Here is an 18,941-nt window from a genome sequence, read left to right as displayed (position 1 = left end):
TTTTATCTCTTGAGGAACAAGGGGTTATTACACGTCGGTGTGAAGAGGAAACAAGAGACAATTTCATTTGGCAGACTGACTGGACTGTGAAGTATTGTGAAATACATTTATTACACTCATCTAATGGTGCATACACACGGTCAGATTTTTCCTTCAGATATGAACGATAACGATTTTAAAATCGTTCAGTCGTTCATATCTGAAGGAAAATCGTTCATATCTGACATGCCTGAACGATGGACGATCAACGATGCGCGTTCCCGATGGTCAGATAACGATTTCTGACATCTGATGTGTTTGCAGTCAGACTTGGACGATTCCATTCATTTTAATGCAGTCAAAAATCGTTCAATCGTTCAAATCGTTCAAAACTTTGGTAAAATCATTCAAATCGTTCAAATCGTTTAATCGTTCAATCGTTCATCTGACAAATCTGACAAGTCTGACAAATCTGACCGTGTGTATGCTCCATTACTATTATTTCCAGATATTTTAAAGGATTTTATGACTATTATTCATAAAAGTGGAAATTTCACTTAACTATGACCCCAATTTAAGGTTTCGCTAAGGGTTTATTTCTATATTTTCAATTCTCAGATTTGTTGTTGTGCTCTGATTCGTTTATGTCATGTTTAAATGATACTAAGCTACTGTTGCTTCTTCTCTCACAAACAGGACACAAGGCTGCTGAGGACAAATTATACCCATGCCAGACCAGGGTTAAATACTTTGGACACTGCCTAACCCAGGGGCTATGACATCTGACTACTGACAGAATCCAGGCCATACAGACCATGACACTGCCACAAAACCAACAGCAAATCTGTACATTCTTGGGCATGTGTGGATACTGCAGATCATGGATCCCAGGTTTTTCTATTTTGGCTTTACTATTGCAGGACTTAGTTTCTTCCTCAAAACCCGATGGTGTCACACACACTGAGGAAACAGAGCAGGCTTTCCTTAACCTTAAGGATAGCCTGACAAGAGCACCTGCATTGGGAATACCAGATTATGAAAAACCTTTTGATTTGTATTGTATGGAAACTAATGGCTGCACAGCAGGTGTCCTCACACAAAAACATGGTGATGCTAGTAGACCTGTAGCATACTACAGTGCACAATTAGACACTGTGGCAAGATCACTCCCAATGTGTTTAAGAAGTGTAGCAGCAACTACTCTTTTGGTCAGTAAGAGTGAGGATGTAGTATTAGGCCATGAGATGATTGTTTATACACCCCATGCTGTATCTGCTTTGCTGAATTCTGCCCAAACCAGACATATTTCCTCAGCTAGGTTCACGAAATGGGAACTAGCTCTAATAGCACCTGCAAATATCACCATTAAATGGTGCAGTACTTTAAACCCAGCAACGTATTTACCATATGTGCCTCAGGATGCACAAAGGGTGGAGAGAGGTGAGTCGTCGGTGGAAGGTGAGTTCTGCAGGTATACTGATGCAGATGACTGTATGGAATATTTGAATCAGACCTTTACTGCAAGACCTGACATACGTGATACACCTTTAGATAATGTAGATGTGACATTTTACACGGATGGGAGTTGTCATAGACAAACTGACACTGGAGAGTTATGTACAGGTTATGCTGTTGTAAATGATGAGGATGTTATAGAAGCCGAACCCCTTGGTCCACCTCACTCAGCCCAAGTGGAGGCGCTAGTGGCACTAAGAAGAGCGTGTGAGTTTGCAGAAGGCACATCTGCTAACATATACACTGACTCTAGGTACGCCTTTGAGGTTGTACATGATTTTGGAGCTCTATGGCGTCTTAGAAATTTTATGACAGCAGCAGGCACACCAGTAGCACACTCAAAACATATAAAAGGACTATTGACAGCGATCCAAATGCCCAAGGCCGTGGCCATCATTAAGTGTAAAGCCCATACATGTGAGGATGATCCAGTGTCACTGGGCAATAATAGAGCAGACAACGCTGCCAAATGGGCAGCAGGGTTAAGAGTTAACATACCAGTTGATCAAATGATGATGTTTCAAACTATTGATATGCAGAAATTAATTGAGATGCAAAATTTGTGCTCCATTTATGGAAAGGCAGTCTGGAGATCCAAGGGATGTGGGCAAGATGGACAAGGTAAGCTGGTGGCTCCCAAGGCATACTATCCAAGCTTGGCTGAGGCAGCACATGGCCTGATTCATCTGAGTAAACAAGGTATGTGCAAGTTGGTGAGGGCGTACTGGTGTGCACCGGGTTTTTCTTCTCAAGCAGAAAAGAGGGCGATGTCCTGTCTGACCTGCTTGAGGAAAAACGTTGGAAAAACAATACCAACCAAGCCATGTCACATCCCTCCAACAGACGGACCTTTTCAGGTAATACAAATTGATTTCATCCAATTACCACCCTGCAGGAATCTCAAGTATGTATTAGTTTGCACCGATGTGTTTTCTAATTGGGTAGAGGCATATCCAGCTGTCAATAATACTGCTGCGTTTACTGCTAAAAAGATTGTTCAGGAATTTGTATGCAGGTACGGTATCCCTAGAATCATAGAAAATGATAGGGGTACTCATTTCACTGGTGATGTCTTCCAGAACATGTGTAAGTTGATGGGTATTAATAGTAGACTTCACACCCCCTATTGACCGCAAGCCAGTTCCAAGGTGGAGAGGGTAAACGGTACTATTAAGAATAAACTGAGTAAGATCATGGCAGAAACTGGACTAGGATGGCCTTACCACTAGTCCTTCATAGCATCAGGACAACTCCTAGACCCCCTCTTAATTTGTCCCCCTTTGAGATACTGTTTGGGAGACAACCTCATCTGATTGTAAGTCCACAGGAAGACTTGAAGAGTAACAATGAGGTTACTGTAAAGTATCTTATAACAATGAGTAAACAGTTGAAACAGCAGCAGCAGCAGCAGCAGAAACTGAAATTGTTGTCACATAATATGCCAGAAACAAACTGTCATGATGTTGAACCTGGAGAATTTGTTATGATCAGAAATTTCTTACGTTCAGGTTGTATGACAGATCAGTGGGAAGGTCCGTATCAAGTGTTTCTGACAAGTACAACATCCTTGAAAGTGGCAAAGAGAGATACCTGGGTCCATTCAACTCACTGCAGGAAGGTCAACTATCCGGTGGAGATACAAGGCGGAGTCGATGCAGATAACGCAGACCTGGCAATTGCGAGCTTGTTCCGGGAGAGTTAAAGACTGCAGTGAGATACCTGAGCTATGGAAATTTACAGCCCACTAATCCAGCAATGGAGTGGCGGGCTGGGGTTGAGTTCCTATTTTCTTCCAGAGTTCTCATCATCCTTGTTTGGTTCGGGATGTCCTGTTTCTGTAATTGTGGGCAGATGATGGAGGGAGAGGTTGATGGTGATACCGATCGAGTGGAGTTGGGAGAAGGAGCAATACATTCACAAGGGTGGTATCTGACCAAACTCAGTACAGTAATTAAGAGATCTGTCATTCTAGAAACTCGGAGTCAGTGTGAATGAATATTGTCTTAGGAATACTGTATGTGTGCAAACTGTGGATCTCTAATTGATGAAAAGTGCATCCAGCGATGCCAGTCCAAGAGTAACCTGTATTTGGGCGAGCATCCTTTAGAGGATTACCATTCCTTAGTGGGTAAGGTCTTAAACCAGACTGTGTATTGGGTTTGCACTCATGTGCCTAAGGGACAACATAATGTAGGTTTAGTACCACTCCCGTTAAATGTCTCTGAAGTTCTTGGATCACTTAATGAATTTCCCATCCAGCATTTTCCCCTTAAGTCCAAGCCTCCAAATTTTAAGCTCCATCAGTACCAGGTGGATAGATCCCTGTTATGTTTAAACATCACCAATTCCAATAAACCAGGAAATTGGGAGGTGTCTGGGAACGATCAGACAATTACCTTCTCACACAGAGCTGATAATGAACCAGTAGATGGTGGACTTCTTCCGGTATAAGTATACACTTAGTTCTACCAAGGTAATGGTTGGCAGAGTACCTGAAGGGTACTGTGCGGCTATTGTACAACCTAAAACGTGTATCAGTCAGATGGGAAAATCTGGGGTAGGATTATTTGTTAGAGAATTGTGTCTGATGATAATGATGCATTCTATCCCTTATGTACTCCCAGACGATGTGTATTTTATATGTGAAAGGAAAGCGTACACGTGGCTCACTCTGAGTTCTGAAGGTTTATGTTATGTGGGAAGGGTACTCCCAGGTTATGACCCTTACACATGGTGAAATGCTTGGTATTCATAAAAACACACCATCACCATATCTTCACACACAGCATGAACACAGAGACAAAAGAAATATGATACCTGGTGATGTACATACAGCCACACAGTTGATTAGTGAAACAACTGGCTTCCAAATTTTGGTAGCATTATATCCCACCAGGATTGCTCGGGGTACTTTAAATTTTAGATACATTCAAGACCTTGCTAAATTAATAGATAATATTACCGAGATGTATGATGACACGTTCAGGTACACTTGTAAGGAGCTACAGGCCTATAAGAAAGAACTTGTGCAACATAGACTAGTATTAAATTATTTAACAGCTGTTACTGGTGGATACTGTATGACTCTGGCCACCCAAATTGGTGTCAAGTGTTGCACTTACATCACAAATAATACTGGCGATCACAAGGAGGTGATAGACTGGAGAATGGATGAAATTCTGCAGCTGAAATAGGAATTTTGAAAGAACCATAATGCCTCATTGACTGAGGTAGAGGGAAATGTTGAAGAGTGGTTCTATTGGTTGAACCCTGTAAAATGGTTCTCCGGTCTAGGAGAGTGGGTCCAGGAAATGATTGCTAGTGTAGGTGAACTCCTGATCCTCATATTGGTTGTCATCTTAGTAATTGGCTTATGTGTCAGATGTGTTCCTGCTGTGTTGAAGTGTGGAAAATGTAATGCTAAGGTAAACCTTGAGAATTAAATTATGATGGTGGTTAGTAGTAATAGTATGCATACTAAGGTAAATGAAGAACTGCATTACAATCCTGAACTAGAATGTACCATCAGATGATGTATAGATTTAGCCATGCATGAAATGTATTATTAAATGTTATTTTAAACATCCTAAATAATGTAAGTCCCTATCCCCTTCAAGACCTCCTTTATAGGTTAGGTGCATCCCCACATCTTTCCAATGATCTTCCAAGATCCGCGGTGTGCATATGAGGGTAGTTTTATGTCCCTCCCAGGGACACATTATTGATGGTTTAATGACCACATTGTGCCATCCCCTAATATAACTTTAAATAATATTTCATAGTGTATGACTGAATAAATTTAAGACCAGAGTGTGATAGCGTATTATTTGCTATCAAAGGGTGGACTGTCAAAGCCGGATGATTGGCTGAGACCAGATCTTAAATTAATATCGGGCGACGCCATTTTGTGTCGCCCCTGATGACGCCATCTTGTGTCTTCAGCATGAAACCATTGTGTGCGAAGCTATATGAGATTATTAGCATTGTGCATCTGCATTGCTACCGCATACTGTTGAAAGGCCTACCATATCCCATACACACATTAAATCATACATATAAAATATACAAGATGCAATGCACACAGTTGCGCTGTTTATCAAAAGCACCTACACATAAACGCACCATGCATATTAGCGACTATAAGCAAATATTCTCACACTTACACATACAATAACTTATAAAAAGGTTCCTCCACATTAAAAGGTAAATATTAGAGGTTTTATTAACGAAAACTTATGTTGTGAAATGTAATGTATATGAAATTTAAGGTACATAAGCTAGTAGACATATCATGTTTGGTACCATTCTAAATCACTGTTTAATTGCAGATTTCCGGTTTGACCCACAAGGAAATTGCATCATGCATTCGCAAGATATGAACCATATGAAAATAGTGGTTAGAATGTGAAATTGTATGAAGTGTTTTTTTACTAGTTTAAACCAGTTCTTTGGCGGGAAAACCACACAAAGCAACATCTGAGGAACTGGGACATACCCCTAGTGATGCTATAGGAATTGTCCAATGACCTGCATCATACCAGAATGTCCAGTAGCCAGACCCAATGGAAATCCGTTAACTAGTTTCTTTGTTCTGGGAGGGTATATAGCTTGCATACTGGTTCTAGTATACAGCCATTCTCTTTGGATGACCACAGACTTCTGGAATGATTACTGTATGCTGGGACCAGTGCGCATGCGTATGTATTGGGCTGTATCGTATATTCTATATTTAATTGTCTTTGCACTAATTTTACTAGATCAAAGCGTGTACCTTTCTTTTTGAATGCAATAAGAATTTTTGTGCTTTGGAACCACAATTATTGTCTGGACAGTGATTATTTCTCTCTAGCAATTTAAGGGTATTCATACTGGCATCCAGCACAGACTGCATCTATTGAAAGGGAAAGTTTGCTAGTGCAATCACACCAGACACTCCAATGAATGGTGAAGCCTACACTACCACCCTAAAAGAGTAGTCCATCCAACCGGGCTGTCTGTGGATCCCAGCAACAGAGTTCCATCACTACATCAGGTATATTACCACCCTGACAGCCACAGCACTCATCGACTGAGGTGTACTGTGCAGAGCAGACTGGAGATAGATCACTGGATCTCAGCCCAACTCCCCATCATCTCTTACTACAGAGCCTTGCCTTTACCTCTACAGGCACTGGAGATACCACGGGCGTTATACGCATCACGGTTGCTGCCACCAACAGTGCACTGTGCCGAGTACACTGAAGACAGGTGAGATACTGGCACACAGGACATTGACACTAGTCATCAGTCCCTATTGGGTGGTCATACTCACACCATCCACATCATGTGAGTAAGCAGTCAGGACATGAGTGTGATCCATATTTGGCAATAACGGCATCAATTAAGGTGACACTTTAGAGACTTTGAAATTCATTCACTCTTCTATTCACAAGCGGTAATCAGTATTTTGTTTCAGGACATTTTACTACAGCCATATCAAATTGTATTTTATGTTCCATGTAGATTCTATTTTTACTCAAAACTTTTTTCATACATTAATGTTAATTAACTCTTAATTTTTAGGACAGTAATTCGTAGCTGTTCAAGACTGTACCATATGTTTTTATATACTGTGTTTGATTGTTAATCTCCATACGGGATTTATTAATAAATGTTTTTTTATACATACAAATTGTTATTGGTTTGACTAGACTGCGCAGCCAATTCACCATATGTTGTTTTTTGGAGACATTGCACAGACTTCTTTGATTGGCAGCTGCACTCTGGTCAATTAGTATATATTATATCTTTGCAGTTGTGAGCGCCATTGTCAGTAATATACATATATATATATATATATATATATATATATTGGAAGACAGTAGACCTCTGGTTATTTGCAAATTAAAATTATGTCCAGAGAAAGGGAAATATTAATTAATAATTTCTCTATTTTAAATATGTAAGAATGTCAATGTTACTTAGAACTCAACATTGTATCTGGCTGGATACAGGGATACAAAATATTGAATGTAGATGCTAAACTGTAATGTTTGTATTAAATTGTGAATGAAGCTGGGTTTATACATTTAAAATAGCAATCTGTAATGATCTGGATGAATGAAACCTGGCCCTATTGTATGCATTACTGAATTGAACTGAACTGAATTGTATGCACCAATCTGATTCCAGCACAACCACTACAAATGGCACTGTGCAGGAGTAAAGGGGACTGTCACTTGATTGTCCATGCTGATGACACCAAACTCAAACATATCTATGCAGCACTCTCTGCATTATTCCATTCTAGAATATTAAGTCTCACTGTTTTACAACAGTTTATCTGTTATTGTATTGGATTTCCTGTGTACCAGACACCTGCTTGCTAGTGACTCTGAATATTGCTATGTTCCTCTGACTTAAGCCTGTATTACCTATTGTGCATATAAAATTTTATTGTGGATGCCAGGGTCATTTATTGGTGGAATTTCCCAGCAAGTCCAAAGGCTATATTGTAATGTAGAGGCTATTCTATATTCCCTCTGTTACTGTCCATCTTTGAGAAATTTCCCTCAGTTTTCCACAATGGTATCTCTCAGTACACTTATAATACAGTTTTTGAAACATCTGCTCTTTTTGACTAAAGTATCCAAAGGCTCCATTTTATGTAAATCTCAATCTCTCTCCAAGTAGGATACCTTCATCTGAAAAATATGTCTTCCTTATAATTCATAAGGTCTTAAATTCCATCATCCTGCACTTACCAAGGCTTCAACTTCATACCCCAATTTGAACAGGAAGACTAGTCAGCTACTATCTTGGGGTTCCATATGCTATAGATAATGTACAATTAAATGTTTTTTACTTTGTGATTCCATGGTGATCTGTAAACCAGTGTGTAAATTAGTGAATCCACCACAGTATATGGTGTTCACTGATGTTTTTAACAAACCACGAGCAGAAAATAATTTTTTTGAGACTTTCTATATTTGAGTGTTGAGATTTATTTGGAAAATATAGTAATTTCCTCACAAACTCTACCTGCCCATTGGATCCATGTTGAAAAAAATCATTACCTGTGTTACTAATAAAATCCTTTCAGACCAAGGTCTACAGATGGAACCAGAAAACCTCAATGCAGTCAAAGGATAGCCAGATCCTTCAGGACTAAAATATATCCAATGTATTATAGGATTCAGTGATTATTCTTCTGTAGTGGCTCCCACCACTACAGACTTGTAAAAGGAGCCAGATATAATGTTTGGCCATAAAAGGCCATTCCAGTTTTCAATAGCTTGAACAAAGCCTTTCCTTTGGAGTAGGGGAACGTCTGTCCCAACACCCAGGCAAACACCATCCTCTTGCTTATAAAAATATGAGATTTGTAACAACAGCTATTAGCAATTAATCTTGCTCTTGAGGAGTGACATCATCAATTGGAAGTAACAGTATTTTCCATATATATTGATCATAAAAATTTACTCTTCTTACTTTTCTTCAACATTTAAATCCCCATCAGGTGAGATGGACATTCAACTCTTTCCCATTTCAATCTGGTCATCACCTTTAACACTAAAACTAAAAATGGAAAGGTGGATGTACTCTCCAGATTCTTTGACCTCAACATTGAAGAAAAAGTTTCTGAACCTAAGAGGGATTCTAGAACCAGATTGCATTATGCTGACCAACACCACCATAAGTCTCCTCCTTCAGGGGAAACATGTGTGTCACCCAAGGTCTAATCCAAACTAATGCTCTGGTCCCCCTGTTCATACATTTCAGGACATGTGATAGTCAAGAAGACCCTAGAACATGTCTTTATACATTATACCCACACCAGAAATAACTTTAGATACCTACCAACTGCTATACTCTATTGGACTTTATTCTTTCAAGTGTTCCTCAATATATTTATTAGGAGTATCTTATAGTCCACATATGGTATTTTTATGTAATAATTATTAAGGTTGCACAGCACACTTTTCCGTTACTCTGTGTGCTTTGCACTATTCATGTTTTTAATTTTGTCCTCCATTTTTTATGTCTTATTTTAATATATGTTTACATTATTAAACTTGTTATATTATTTTGACAAAACTGGTCTATTGAAATTCTTAAATTATTCAAGTTATGATAATATTTTTTTATACATATTAGCACCATTCTTACTGATAGGAGAATAAACAAATATTCTTGCATTTAGCCTGGCAGCTCCTAATTATATTTTTATCACACTTAAGGGCCTATTCATCATAACATAATTATCACTAGTGATAATTATGTTTTAAACTCGCTGCAAGTTTAAAAAATCTTTTGGAGACATTCATCATGCCTCACGAACAAAAGTATCACTTCTGAAAAACTTCTCTTTTTATGGAGTCAGCTTTTCAAAAAAGTGATACTTTTTCCCCTACAGATGAGGTATCTATAAGAATTTCCTCACTGCGACTGCCCCCTCTCTCTATCCCTCCACTGTCTTTCACTCGTCCGCAGCCTCCAGTGTCCAGTGCAGCCCCCCTCCCACCCCCAAAGCCTCTGGTGTCTGACTTAGCCCCCCTTGCCGCCCGTGTGGGTGAGTGATCCAGCCCCCCATGGCCACCAAAGATGTTTGATCTGGACACACCTCCCACCCCCTCAGCTGCTGCATTGAGGGTGTCCGATCCTGATCACACCCTTCCACTGCTTACTCTCCCTCCACTCCCTCTCACCTGTCTCATATAATCAATCATGAATTCCAAAATAAAGTTGGACACCCAGGAATAGTCCAAGACCACTAATTAAGGATGGTGTAAACTGGTGGTCTATATTATGCAGTCACTATGGGACCATGTGATGCAATCTGATAGCGTGCACAGAAAAATTGTAAATATGGATAAAAAAATAGCATACAGATGTGTCTTCATATATCTAGCCTCAATATCAATGTGGCATGAGATGCCTGGCTTGTGTGAGCCACCAGGTCCTGTGTGACTCTGTTAGTGTTGAGCAACTTTTTCACTGAAAATGCATCATAGTCACAAAATGATGCAGCTAAGATGCACCAGAAAAATACACTGATTAATTTGATATGTAACACTTGTATATCTGTGTTTCACTGAGTCTGTAAATGAAACACAATGGAACTTAGTGTAAGAAAAAAGCTGTGGCCGCTGCAATGTAGCACTTTACATATGATTCAGATTCAATCACACAAAGATATACAAGAGTTGCATATCAAATTAATCAGTGCAGTGTCCTGGTGAAAAAATGCAAAAAAAGTCACAGTGTAAGCAGAGGAGCTGGCGAGCTGAGAGGGGTTGTTTTGCTTCACTGCAGCAACAATGTATGAAGACACATCTGTATAGTATTAATATTACCCACTTGAAGAAAAATTATAGACTCTGTGCAGTCTCTGTTAGCAAGAGGTTCTCACATTGTAGTGTACGCTGACAGCAAATGCAGCTATGAAGATAGCATCCAAAGATGAGGCTGGTCAGAATAGTTGGTAGCATGGATACTAAGGTGTCTGGATTCAGTGTCTTAACAGGTTTCATTGTGGAATAACCCCATTACTTCCTAAGAAGCAAGTGACTTTACCTTGTAATATAACATTGAAAGATTCAAAAAGCATATATTGGAGAACACCCAAAAAAAAGTTAAGATGAGATCTTGAAGATTATAAAAATTATTCAGTGACAACCTACACAAAAATAATTTACCAAAATAGAGATAACAATTTCTAACAGGGTAGAACTAGTTCATACACTCAGTATAATTCAAGGAACATTACACACAGAAATGGGAGGAGTGCTAGACCATAATAAATTAATAGGTTATGAAAGGAGAGAGAAAGTATCTTCTCTATGGCTTTTTAGTAGGAATGCCCCTGTCCCAACCATTGGGATCCAAGACCCCAGTCCCATAGACACTTACTGTAAGTAGACCCAAGAGACAAACAGACTGAAGCCTAGGGGTAGAAGAGTAAGCATACTCACAAAAGAAACATCTAATAAGATTCTAACTAAGAGAAATATCAATATAAGGAATGAGGAATTCAATTCCCCATGTGTTTAATATTACATCTAAACAGTTAGACCAGGACTAACTTTCCATATTAAGTAAGTGTCTTAAATGTACAACAATGACTGGCCCTAATATGTTGGGGATCTGAACAGATATGTTCATTCTCTAAGCCATAAGTGATATTTTGCCAATAAACATTAGGATGAGTCCATACTTAATGTTTTATATTCATTTGATAGTGGGTAATATTCTATTTTGTAAGATTTATGGGAAGAAGGTAACATCAAACCCCTATTTTTGGGAGATTGATTTATTACGTTAATACACAAGGGACTGACAGCTTTAAAACCAAAGCTCACATTAGAACCAGGCCATCAACCAGGCCATTAAATTTATGTAGGAAGGAGAAGAGAGCTCTTAAAATGCTCATGCAGGACAACTTAAATATCAACTAGGAAGCAGATAAGGATGGTCTAGTGATCCAGGAAAGGAATGATTAGATAAAGGCAGCCTATAACCAATTGGATAATTAATCATTTTACCAAGTCCTGAACACAGACCCGACCTTTCTAGGTGAATTAAAATCTCTCCTTGATTCAGCCATGGCCGGGTCATATTCAGGGAGACATGGCTATTTCTGTATACTATCACCTCCCCAAAATCACCAAATCCCTCACCTAACCACCTGGCCAACCCATTTTTTTCTGGCATCAATTCTCTTCCCTCTAATCTCTTCCTTTACATTAATTTTTCTACAATCTCAAGTCCCTTTGCCTAGGTCCCACCCATTTCCTACAACGTATTCAATCTATAGTGTGGAAGGACACATATGCTTTCCTCACTTTATATGTAAAATCTTTATACACCAAAATTTCACATCAGTAGGACATTCATCATATTTACTTTCAATTGTATCGACACGGTGACCTAACATCGGGAGAGGAGTCCTTTTACGTGTATATATTTATTTGTTACAGGTTTTTTTTGCTGACACTTTTAATCTCCAAGTCATGAGAGTGGCCATAGGAGCTAGGTTTGCACCCAGTTACACCAACTTCTCCATGGGGGAGTTCAAGGACCTCCATCTTTGACGTTTGGTGACATTCACACATCCCTGGTTCTCTGTGGTCACTACATAGCTGATCTTTTTATTATTTAGGATGGGGATCTTTACACTGCACAAGATGGTGTTTCTTCCTTTAACAACAACACTTTTAATTTATTTTTCACATTCACCTACTGTACAACCCTTGAGGCTGCTGTATCTACCATACAGACATCAAATTACATAAAACCAGTTAGCACCTATTCATATATATTTCAAAAGTGCACATCACAAGTCCTGGAAGTTGAATATTCTGAGTGGCCAATTAATGTGCCTTTGAAGGAATTGCTCTCCTCCTGATGTATTCTTGAAACAAACTAACAAGATAATTAATAATTTATGTCACAGAAGTTACCCAGAAGCTCCTAGTTACTTAAAAACTTTAAGGACATCCAACAATGAGAATATGCATAATACCCACCAGCAATTGGTTTCTATAGATGTGCGAAGACATGGTGCACCATGTGATCACAAATGTTAAGGAAAACTACTTAACACTGAGAATGATATACATTCCACCACCAGTTTAGATGTAATTAATGATACATAACAAGGTCCCTTGTTCGTCTAGAAAAAACAAAACAACTTTTTGTTCACATTCTATTTTTTGGGTTACAAAAAATATATCCAGCATCTATTATAGACTATATCTAAAATAGCATTGTCACTTTGTTTTATTTTTCAGTGTTGTTGGGATTCTTAACCTAAAACAATTTGACCATGAATGTTATAATTTCCTTATGTAATTTAAAGCTAAATAAAGTAAATTGCATATAGTTTAATTAATAAATTAAGGTATTTATATCTAACTGGTCTACATATTCATACAATACCACATAACTACATTTTGATATCCTGAGGGATTCATTGAAATTTACACATTTCCATCCTAATATAAAAACAAATCATTACTTACTATAATGTAATGTAAAGATGAGACCCTGTTTTCCAATTAATTATAAATTCCACAAATACTATTAATAAACACACCTGGCAATATCTCCAGAGGTTTTAAACCAATCCATCTTGTTGAGTTTCTCTAGCTCCCACAGGATATTGCATCTAGTACATAAAGATGCTCTTGAGAAAGTTTATAATTGTAATTTAATGTAGGTTGTTTTTCATAATTCAAAGACATCAAGTTTGAGTTTCCAGGTTAGTATTTGTTGCACATTAATTCTATCATCTGAAATAATTAAATCTCCAGACCCATTATAGACTTATAGTATTGTGACAGTATATATATAATTTTAAAATTTACAGGTTACATTTTAAGCCATTGTTTTGATTGTGAAAGGTATTATTAATATAGTCTTTAGTTTAGAAACCAGTATTAAAATATTTAATGTTGTTCTTACATTGCAAAAAAAAATTTTTTAATTCTAAACTATAAAAAATAAATAATTGTGAGGCCAACAATTTGTTAAAAATGATAGCCTTAATATTACTAAAGATTTTGTTTAATGATTTTAGAAGCAACAAGTTTATATAAAAGGTACAAAATCTAAAATATTGATTTATAAAAAGGTAGATCATAAGTAAAAGTATTTATAAGATATACAGAAACAAAATACATTTGTATGGGTTTTTTATGATCGTGTTTCTTGTGTGTTCTCTTCAAATTCTCTTTTTCCACTGTCTTATGACGTGTTGGTGCTGTAGGTTAACTGGGTTCTTCTAATTATGTGAGTGTGTTTGATGAGGTAGAAAATGTATCCATTATATAGTACAAACAATTTATTGTACAAAAATTAGTTCACAAAATGTTGTTTCAATATAATTAAGAACAAATTAGTTAAGGCAAAAGAAGGAATTTGATTTATATTAGAAAAAGAACACAATTTGCAAAGCAGTATATATCTTATATATAATTACATATTTCCAGAGAAACATTACTATACTACATAGGTAGCTTTAGGGTAGATACAATCTAAATAATAGGTAAAGAGTGCTGAGTTAAGGAGATAATGTCTCATAGTAATTGATATAGATTGGCAAATAAATTTGATTATTCTGAAGTTTGTCCACATTTAAGCTATTATTTATTTTTTTATTTATGTATTTATTAACAGTTATTTAGTGTATATAGTGCACACATATTACACACCACTTTATAAAGGATATTTGTTTAATCCACATCAGTCCTTGCCCTAATGCAACTTGCAATCAATATTCCCTATCACATACTAGGGTTCAATTTTTTTTGTTAGAAACCAATGAAACTTCCAGTATGTTTTTTGAAGTGTGGAAGGAAACTGGAACACCCAAAGGAAACATGGGGAGTACATACAAACTCTGCTCTGATAGCACTTTGGTCAGGAATTAAACCCTTGACCCTAGGACTGTGAGGCAGTAATGCTAACCACTATGCCAACCATGCTTATTAAAACAATGAATTTAAACATTTGGTAATATTTACCAATATTTAATAAATGAAGCACACTCATTAGAAAGTCAAGCCAAACAATGCATGGGATGTGCAAAGGTCAAACAAAAAGATCTACAGTCCTTTTAACACACATTTTTTAGGTGATTGTGTCTGTGTATGCTACTATTTGTAATTATGATAGTGACTTGAGGTGTTATTTATTTTTGGTGACCTGAACTCTAACTTTTCTAATCTTCATCTTCAAATCCATTAATGGAAATTAGGAGCATTGCTCAATTTTTAATTTTATATCTTACTTTAGATCCACACTATAGGAGTAAAGTTAGGGCATTAGAAAGGGAGTTTATTGTTTTATATTAGCACAACATGCCTAGTAGTTAGTCAATCAAAAATTAAGAATAGAAAATGTGTCAGTGTGTCTATAACAACTTCATAGTAACAAACATAATCATAAAAACACCAAAACTGCCTTCCAGGTACTGTAAAAAGGAAATCTACCAACAAACATGGGCAAAGATTATGGTGAACAGAGCAAAAGTGTTTTTCTAAATAAGATTCAACAAATAGAGAGAAAATGAACATTCAGTGGCCTACCTTTTCTTTATTTTAAGCCCATCAGATATTTTTTTTATTTTAATAAACTTGACTCATAGACAGAATTATCTAAATATGACACATTTTCACCATTCTACATTAGCCATTTTATTGGCAATATTATAGTGTACAATCTGAATATTTATTTAATACTGTTTAGAATAGTAGCTTATTTTAAAAACTGTGAAATTACTCACATTTATTGATTACTTCTACCCAACTATCCAACTGTTGCAAATACAGTATAATATGTGTAATTTAGTCATCCATCAATTTTCAAAGCCAAAACATTTTTGGCAGTTTTGTACATTGAATTTAATGGTGCAATTATATGGAATACAAATTCAGAAGTCTTTTGTATTGAATATAATTGCTGACACAAAATCCAGTGAGTCAAATCTGCTAAAGGTGTCAGAGCTTTGTAAAAGTGTTGCTTACAATATTTAGCCCTTCCTCTGTTATGTGAAATCTTCCCACAACCATCAAACTTCTCTTCCCACTATAACACAGCTAATTTTACAATTTGTGAAGCAACAGCAGGTGTGTCTACTTTGTAACATTTATAATTATTTTTTGATACATTTTTATATTGCTAAAAACATAAAAACCATAATGTATAAATTATGTTGAAGGAAGAATCTTTTTTATTATGTCAACTTATAACTTATTTAACTTTTTAACATAAGCATAAGTATAAGTTGTTGCCTCTCAATAGAAGTTATTGATGCATTTCAAGGAAGAGATGATGGTGTCAACTGGGATATACAGTATTTATGTGTTCTAGATTCTAGCTTGTCTCTGGTTTTCAACATTAAATATTATGACTGTTGTAGTATATTTATTTTCCATTACTGTATATATATATATATATAATATATATATATATATATACAGTATATACATGTATTCAGTATGTATATTATAAATACACACATAGACAGTATATATATATATATATATTGTTTGTGTGTGCTATAAAGATATACAAAATATAGTAATATATAATATAACAGTGTTTAAATTACCAATTCTTATGATATTTATGTTTACTGTGACATGTTGAAACATTCTTTCTTTTTATTTTTTATTTAGGGTGCATATTTCACAATACAATAATACAATATGTACAAGAACACAAAACACCACAATTATTTAGAATTCTGAAAAATGCAGTTTCAGTATTTACAAAGAGAAATTAATATCATTAGGATCTGCCTTATTCAACTTTAAATTGACCTACAAATACTGTAACAGCTGAGAATTCCAAATTTAACACAAAGTACAGTTAAAACATTTGAGAATACATCTTATTATTTGAATGCTGGTCAAACACACGATGTTGATATAGTATAAATACATATCTTAACATATACTTTAGGCTCTTTTATTGTTAATGCCCTAAATAATTATATAAATAGTTATATAATTAACTTAATTAATTATATAATTAATAGTTTACCCTTGTATTCATTATTACATTAAATAATAATAATAATAATAATAATAATAATAATAATAATACTATCTAAATAAAAAGGCAATGAATAAGAAGCTATACCAAAGGATACATATTGGAAATATCTGAAACTGATTTACAAGCAGCAAGCTTAGGTTATTTTGACTGTATTTGTGATATAATACTGTTTAATATATGAGATATAATTGTAACACTTATATGTGTGCATTTCCATTTGTAATATCAAACAGTGCTCACTGACATGTAATGTGACCAAAATCTATCACAATTATAAATGTGTACACATAGGCTGTAGCCGTGTCCTGTAACTATTTGTCAGTAGTATGCTTGGTTCTTGCTTGCACAGACTATATTTTACATGCCATGTACATATTTGAAAACCCTAACACTAGTGAATAATGTGTATATAATGTTTTGATGATATATTATTATTATTATTTCATCCTATCAATATAGTGGTATAATTTCTAATTTTCTTATTTTTCGAGTCAGCCAATTGAAATTATTTGTCCCCTGGAGAAATTTGAAATTAAATATTTTTTCTTGATCAATCCACGCAATGTACAATAATCAGACTGTCAGTACATTTGTCATATTGGGTTTCCATAACATAATTCAATACCACAAGTTTATTTTTGTTGTATTTCTTTTACTCTATATTTTTATCACAGCTGGCAATGCAATTATATTACTTGTCATCTATTTTGATTCTCATCTCCACATACCTATGTATATTTTTATAAGTATATTGTCTGTGGTTGAGATAAGTATCGTCACAACAGTGTATCCAACGCTCTTTGTTCTATTCCTAAATGGAAAGGCATACATGTCTTTTAATTGCTGCTTTTTGCAAATGTATGCTTTTGATGCATTCTTAGTAATGGAGAATTACCTTCTGACTGTTATGGCTTATGATCGATTTGTAGCTATTTGCTATGCTCTTCGATATCACACAATTATGACTTTGAAGTCTTGTAAGATATTTATATGTCTATGCTGGCTCTTTGGTTTCATGAGTCCATTAGCCATGATCATTATGGTTTATAGGTTACCTTTTTGTGGTCCAAATGAAATTGACCATATATACTGTGACTCTTCTCCTCTGTTGACACTAGCTTGTGCCAGTAGTGAACTTGATGTTACAATGGACTTAAGTGTTAGTTCTTTCACAATCATCTTGAACTCTTTATTGATTGGTATTATGTATATTAATATATTGCTTACAATACTGAAAATGAGGACATCAGAAGAACGGAAAAAGGCTTTCTCCACCTGCATATCCCACCTCATTATGGCACTGATTTTCTATGGAAGTGTTGCTTTCATGTACATACAACTTCAAGCAAGTTACTCTTCTGAATATGACTTAGCCACAGCCATCCACCAATCTACTCTGACACCACTTTTGAGTCCTCTCATCTATAGCTTTCGTAACAAGGAGATTAAGAATTTCATTAAAAAACAGTTTCCTTCCAAAACAATTGTTATTAGAAATAACATCTTTGCTGTAAGGCTGAGCAGAAATATCTAGACACTATGGTGTAGGAGAAGAGTTATTTTTCAGTTTAAGGATATTAAAAGTATGACAATGAGGTTTCAAGAGTCCTCATATCACAGTGACAGTCCCTTAATAGCTTTAGTGATTCACACTGTCTCTCATTTGCCAAGGATGGGTATGGCTTTTTGGGTTGGGTAAAGGATCCCGGCGATCAGGATGTCTACAGTCAGAATACATACAGCAACATCCTGACAGTCAGAATCCCAACAGAATTTGGTAAATAACTCTAGCCCTTACACTAATCTTCCCCCTAACCCAAATCCACCCCTCCTGCAGCCTATCCCACCCCCCCGCAGCCTAACCCTCCCCCAGTAGTGAACCCTAACCCTCCTCCCCACAGCCT

At 36.1% G+C, this 18,941-nt stretch overlaps 1 protein-coding gene across 1 annotated transcript in view; it reads right to left on the bottom strand.

Moving 5' to 3' along the window:
• The window catches only part of LOC148442652 (vomeronasal type-2 receptor 26-like), a 46,998-nt gene extending 28,782 nt beyond the window's left edge, over positions 1–18,216 (bottom strand). The window contains exons 1-2 of the mRNA XM_088463689.1: positions 18,128–18,216; positions 13,571–13,642 (exon numbers count right to left, since the gene is read on the bottom strand). Coding sequence (XP_088319815.1) covers positions 13,571–13,642; positions 18,128–18,216 — 161 coding nt within the window. The remainder of the gene's footprint in view (positions 1–13,570; positions 13,643–18,127) is intronic.
• Between the last annotated feature and the right edge of the window lie 725 nt (positions 18,217–18,941).

Source organism: Taudactylus pleione, unplaced genomic scaffold (assembly GCF_031769625.1).
Source record: "Taudactylus pleione unplaced genomic scaffold, aTauple2 ptg001427l, whole genome shotgun sequence".
Classification (NCBI taxonomy): domain Eukaryota; kingdom Metazoa; phylum Chordata; class Amphibia; order Anura; family Myobatrachidae; genus Taudactylus; species Taudactylus pleione.
The sequence above is the reverse complement of the archived record's forward strand: the minus strand, read 5'-3'. Positions and strand labels throughout refer to the sequence as shown.